Source organism: Myiozetetes cayanensis, unplaced genomic scaffold (genome assembly GCF_022539395.1).
Source record: "Myiozetetes cayanensis isolate MyiCay16 unplaced genomic scaffold, myiCay2020 scf1522, whole genome shotgun sequence".
Classification (NCBI taxonomy): domain Eukaryota; kingdom Metazoa; phylum Chordata; class Aves; order Passeriformes; family Tyrannidae; genus Myiozetetes; species Myiozetetes cayanensis.
In genome coordinates this window covers 793-7,118 of record NW_026087185.1, presented here as the reverse complement: position 1 = coordinate 7,118, position 6,326 = coordinate 793, and the positions used below count along the sequence as shown (strand labels likewise).

Sequence of the window (6,326 nt, the reverse complement as noted above, 5' to 3'; positions counted from 1 at the left end):
TCCAACATCTGAACTGGTTACATGCCAAGAAAGCACGTTCAACCTCCTGTGAACACTATAAAAATTGAGGACAAATTTTGGAAAATCAGGGAGAGGAAAGGGAGAGAAAACTGGTGACTGTAGCTTAGAATTTCTCCCCACCTCCCCTCACCTTTTCTCCACCACCGCGTGCTGCGTGCCTGCCACTGGAGACTGGAACTGTGCCGGCCTGGAGAGAGCTGAGACCACCGTGCCACATGTGGGAGTTCTACCTTATCCTTCTACCCTGACCATATTTCTGAGGGCCCAAAGCTTTGGCTGAGCAGAGACCCTGCACAGCCTGGGACAGGGGTGTGAGCAGTGAAACCACACATGGTGCATTGCAGAGAAATAAAGCTGTCAGACCCCCTGCAGCTACAAAGACAACATCCAAAAGCTGCAGGGACAGAGAAAAAAAAGGCAGAAACTGCTTCTCCCCACACACACACACCAGCTCAGTGGGAAAAGGCAGTTTTCAGTGGCATCTTTTCTCTGCATCTAGAAATAATCTTAGCAGTTTCCAACCTTTTCTTATTTTTTTCTCATTCTCTTTGCATCTCTTAGGAATTAATAAAAATCAGTTTTTGGTATCAACAGATAACTTGTGAGTTTTAAGTTTTGCTCAAGGGAATATTCGAATCTTAAGTTCTTTCTGCAATATTTAAGCAGATTGTAGCAAGGGACAATGGAAAAGTGGAAGGAAAAGGGAGAACGGTGGAAAAGGGAGGGTGGTCTGGCAGGTCCAATGATCCCATGGGGGTCTTTGGGCCCAAAAGTGCTGGGAAAGGGGGGTGGTCCCCTGAGCTCCCAACTGACTGTGGGGTGCTGGGGGCTGCTGGATCCAATCTCAGCCTTGGGTTATGACAACCGGTTCAGTTCACAGGAATTACAGAGGTGGGACTGAACCACTTTTGTCCCCCAGGTTTTAATAACAGCAAATCAAATCTATAGATAGAAATAAATTCTTTAGGGTTACAAATCATCAGACAAAAGATCATCAGAATTATTTACTGCACAATAGAAACACTAAAACTACCAGTAGTACTGGATAAGATAGGACAGTGTTCTACACTAAAGCAATTGTTGAAGCAATTCTACTCAAACTGGCAGCAAAGCAAGAATTATTCATTAGAGATGGACGGAACTCCCTCAGACCGACGCTCGTGGGGAGATCTCTGCTCTCAACCTCCAGCAGTGACCTTGGGGGGTCCCAGCCAAGGCAGGAATCTCGACACCCCCCCCAAGAAGGGATCTGTTGGCACAACCTGCCCCTGGGAAAGGGCACTGGTCCTTTCTGGAATAAAGGGATGGACTGACAGTCACTGGACTCCAGGGGTTGCCTCACCATCAGGGGGGTCATTCAGGGTGGGAGCAGCGGCCAAAGCTCTTCCCGCAGTCAAGGCACTCGTAGGGCCTTCCCTTACTGGTGGGTCCGTTGGTGTTTGGTCAAGTTACCTCTCTGGGTGAAGCTCTTCCCACATTCCCCACACTTGTAGGGCCTCTCCCCGGTGTGGATGCGCCGGTGGGTGACGAGGGTGGAGTTCAGGCTGAAGCCCTTCCCGCAGTCGGTGCAGCGGAAGGGCCTCTCACCTGTGTGTGTCCGCTCATGCACGAGGAGATGTGAGCTGCGCTGAAACCTCTTCCCACATTCCAAGCACCTGTAGGGCCTTTCCCCAGTGTGGATAAGCTGGTGGTTGCGGAGGCTGGAGCTGTCACTGAAGCTCTTCCCACACTCCCTACACTTGTAGGGCCGTTCCCCAGTGTGGATGCGCTGGTGTTGGAGCAGGTTGGAGCTGTTCCTGAAGCTCTTCCCACATTCCCTGCACGTGTAGGGCCGTGCCCCAGTGTGGATGTGCTGGTGGCTGAGGAGGTGGTTGCTCTTCCTGAAGCTCTTCCCACATTCCAAGCACCTGAAGGGCTTCTCCCTGCTGGGAGGCTGCTCAGGGACCACCAGCTCCGAGCTCCGGCTCAAGCTCTGGCTGCCTTCCCGGCACAGGACGGGTCTTTCCTCCTCAGAGCACCCTGGGCTGGCTTTGCAGCCCCTCCTCTGGGGGCATCTCCGGGCCTTTTCCTCCCCGCTGCCTTCCTGCGCCGGGGAGCCCTTCAAAACGGCCTCTCCCACCAGGCTCTGCTGGGGAGATTTGTCCTCCGTGCTCTTCGTCCTCAGCTCGGGGCCTGGAGCAGGAAGGAAGAAGGACAGGCAGGGGATTTGCCTCTGGCCCAGAGGGAAGGCCAAGGACATCCCCCAGACCCAGCCCCGGCAGGACAGCGGTGCCAGCGGGGTTGTCCTGCAGCCGGGGGCGATGCTCGGCTGCCACAGGCACCACAAGACAGGGTCAAAGGGGCACTGACTTCCTCCTCACCTGCCTGGGGGGCCCGTGACCTCTTCCTCTTCCTGCAGCCTTCTCCTCCATCTGCCCAAGCTTTGGGAAGGACAAATCCTGCTGGGGGGAAACAAGGGCTGAGCGCGTTGCTTTGGGGGTTCCTCCTGCCCAAGTCCATCCCTAGAACTCACCGGGCATCCTCTGACCATAAAAAGCTCCAAAACACCAAAAGCCCTCCCAAAAAAACTCCTCCCCCAGAACTTCAAGGTTCAGACCAAAAAAACCCCTTCCAGCAGTTCCCCCTTATCAGATCTCTCCCCTCTGGGGTTCTGGGGGATCCCTCCTATTTGGGTTGCTGGGGGGTCCCTTGTGTATTGGGGGATGCCCCTCTCCAGGGTCCCTGCCCTCTCTGGGTTCCTGGGGGTCCTGGACTTCCCCCGCTCCAGGGTCCCCCTGCTTAGGGATGTTGGGGGTTTTGGAGGCCCCAGGGGTCCCTTCTCCCCTGACTCTTTGCTTTGGGGAGCTGGGTCTCTCAGGAGTCCCACCTCTCTGGAGTCTCCCCCTCTCCAGGCTGCTGTGGGTCCCGGGAATCCCGGGGGTCCCCCTTCTCTATGCTCCAGGGGTCTCAGCAGCCCCCACCGGCTGTTCCTCCTCCTCTTCCTGCTCCTCCTGGCCTGGGTCCCCCCCATTCCTGGCCAGTCTGGTTTTCCAGACCCCAGACTTTCTTTGACTCCAGGACCCCCTGCCCCCACTTTCCTCACCATCCCATCTCTCCCAGTCCCTGCATCCTCTTGTTTCCCTCACGCCGGGGACCCTCAGCCCCCCATTCCTGGCTGGCCATCCCCTGGCACCTCAGCAACAGCTCCCATTTTCCTTGACCCTGGGACCCCCTGAAGCCCCTTCCCAGTTCCCACAGCTCTCCCAGTTTCTCCCTTCCCTTGACCCTGGGACCACCCTGACCCCCAAATCTCCAGGTCTCCCCAGTTCCCCACTCCTGGTTTATCCTGCAGGGCGGTCCTGGGGTGTCCCAGGGACCCCCTGAACTCCCCATTCCTGTGCACCAGATCCCCGTGAACACCCTTATCCAGGACCAGGACCCCCCTGCACCCCCTTTCCTGGCCATCCCACCTCTCCCAGACTCCACAGTCCCTTTGCCTTTACCTTGGGACTCCCTGGACCCCCAGTCCTGGGCATCAGGACCCCACTGCCCCCCCTTTCCAGCATTGGAACTTCCTTTCACCCCCTTCCTCAGCTCCAGGACCCCTTGCAATAACCTCTTCCCCGGCCCTCCCGCCTCTCCCAGCCCCCAGGTCCCTCTTTTCCTTGACGTGGTACCCCCTGGATTCCCATTCCTGTCTTTTCCAGACTCCTGTATCCCCCTTTTTTTGTTGTTGTTTTTGAACACCGGGGACCCCTGAACCCCGTTTTCTGGACCCCACGACCCTCCCTTTCCCCGACACCGGTGACCCCCTGCAGAGGCTCTCCCTGGACCCCCCATCCCACCTCTCCCGATCCCTGCCCTCCCCTTTCCTTGGCCCTGGGATCCCCTCCAACTCCCCTTACCCCCATTCCAAGACACCAAGATTCACCCTAAAAAGCACTCCATGGGTTCCCCCCTCTCCGATCTCCCCGCTTTGGGCAGTCCGAGGGGAGGCGCGGGGGGGAATTGAGGAACTCCTGGCAGTGTTGGGGACAATCAAAGAGTTCCTGACACGTGGCCGGGGCCTTTGTTCGGCCCGCCGGGAATCGACCACAAACCTCAGTCCCGAGGGTCCCCCCTGGCCGGGGATCAAGCGATGGGGACACAAAGGGACCCCCATGGGAACCCCTTTCCCACTCTCCCACCTCCCCTTATTCCCTTCTCCCATCCTTTTCCCGTCGCCCCCCTGCCCCCCATCAACCCCGGCTTGCTCCTCCCCTCATCAGTCGGTTTTGTGAGAAAAATCTCATTAAATTTAGAACAATGGCAAAAGTTTGCAAAACAAAAGGAACATAAGGAAAAGGAGAAAAACGACACGTGTCGGGTGTCCCAGTCACGCAGGATTCCTAGGAACACACCTTTCAATTTAAAAGTCCCGCTTTTTAAACATTCCTAAGGTCCAACCTCATTTATGGAACCCAAGAGGCGTTTCCTTCTCCCTGCTTGGCCGTGTCGTGCTGGGAGGTGGAGCGTCCAACAACAGGGCAGGCCCCGGGACCCACCACGTGGCACGAGGGGTTTCCTTACCAATATTCATTGTACAGTTTTCCTATTCCCGTCCGCCCAGTTCCTGACGTACATTCCAAGACTGAACTGTATGTCTTACAACTTTCGCGGAACGCTTTAAGTTAGGAATAAGAAAAATAAATTAAAAAATACCTTCTTGTCAGTATCCCTTGTCTATTCTATTTGCTTATAATAAAAACGGTTTTTTATTTCCCACAGTTTGGGAGGGACTCACCCCCTCTCTTGCTCACTTTGGAGGTCCCACCCCCTTTCTCCTTCCTCTCTCCCCTTTTCCCATCGCGTGCCCCCCAAAGCCCAACTTACCGGGGGAGCTCCTCGCTCGGGAACGGAACTTGGGGAGGAAGAGGGGGAGGAAGAGGGGGAGGAAAAGGGGGAGGAAGAGGGAGAGGAAAAGGGGGAGGAGGAGGGGGACGAGGAGGGGGAGAAAGAGGGGGACGAGGAGGGGGAGGAGGAGCGGGAGGAGGGGCGGGAGGAGGAAAAGGAGGAGGGAGAGGAGGAGCATCTTCCTCCCAATCCCTCACGTTGCTGCGGGGGAGGGGAGAGCTCCTCTCAGATATTTTGGGGAGGGGCCTCTGGGGTGGTTTCGGGGTGGGGGATGTTTGGAGTTCCGAAGCTGAGCCGCAAATGCCCCTCGGGGGACCTTGAAGGGTCTCCTGGGGGTTTTCTTTTCTTTTTGTGAGGGGAGGGGATCCCGGTGTGGGTTCCTGGCAGAGCCCCGGGATTGGGCGGGGGATGCGGGGACTCCCCGCGGTGGGGGTTGGTGTTCCGTGGTCAGCCCGGTCCTGGCGGGGGAGGGGGACGCGATGACACCCTTTTTTAAGGGACCCCGGAGTGGGGGAAGCAGAGAGGGGTCACAGCAGAGCTGAGGGACCCCCCGGCTGTCGGAGAGCGTGGAAAGGGTGAATAGAGAGGGGTGTGGGGGACTGGGGACCCCGGACCCTGAAACAGGGGGCTCTGAGAGGGTGATGGCCAAAAAGGCACCCAAAAAAACCCCCAAAAGTTAACAAGGGTTCAGCTGGTGGAGCTTCTCCTGTTTGCCCTCCTTACTCTGCTGGAAGAATAAATCAGGTAAATGAGATGTTGCAATGGGATACAGAAAACCCAGAGCCAGGACTTTGCAGGCTTGAAGGATTCAGGTCACCTAATAGGGGAGTTCTCTGAGCAATTCATCATTCCAGGGCTTTTTCAGCATCAAGGGGGGACCCCCCGGGATTCCCAGGAACTCCAGCAGCCCGGAAAAGGCCGAACCCCAGAGAGGGGGGGCCCCCCAAAACACAGGGGACCTGCCAACAGCCTGAACATGGCAGAGGACCCCAAGAACCCTGCAAAAGTTGGGGGGCTCCTTTGTTCCTCCAGGTTTCAAAATGCTTTGGGGTTCCTTTTATTAGACCAGGTTTCAAAATACCAAAAGAACCAGATAGATCTGAGGGTCAAAAACAACCAGGAAGTCCTGAAAGCCAAAAAGACCAGGATAGACCTGGAGGTCAAAAAGAACCGGGGAGACCTGAAGGCTAAAAATAACTGCACAGACCTGAGGGCCAGAAAGAACCAGGGAGACCTGAAGGTCAGAAGGAACTGGGTAGACCTAAAGGCCAAAGAACCAGATAAAGCTGAGAGCCAAAAAAAAATCGGGTAGACCTGAGGGCCAAAAAGAATCAGACAGACCTGAAATGCCAAAAGATTTGGGGAGACCTGAGGGCCAGAAAGAGTCAGACAGACCTGCAGACCAAAAAGAACTGGGGAGAAACGTAGGCCAA

The 6,326-nt window shown here is 56.1% G+C and overlaps 1 protein-coding gene across 1 annotated transcript; it reads right to left on the bottom strand.

Moving 5' to 3' along the window:
- Positions 1–1,012: 1,012 nt before the first annotated feature.
- LOC126637605 (gastrula zinc finger protein XlCGF49.1-like) lies at positions 1,013–2,274 on the bottom strand. Its single transcript, XM_050310977.1, has one exon. It carries the CDS (start codon positions 2,258–2,260, stop codon positions 1,439–1,441), a length of 822 nt encoding a protein of 273 aa, XP_050166934.1. The 5' UTR covers positions 2,261–2,274; the 3' UTR covers positions 1,013–1,438.
- Positions 2,275–6,326: the final 4,052 nt, after the last annotated feature.

Coding starts and splice junctions, on each gene's coding strand:
- LOC126637605 (XM_050310977.1), bottom strand. CDS start 2,260: ATGTCCTTGGCCTTCCCTCTGGGCCAGAGGCAAATCCCCTGCCTGTCC.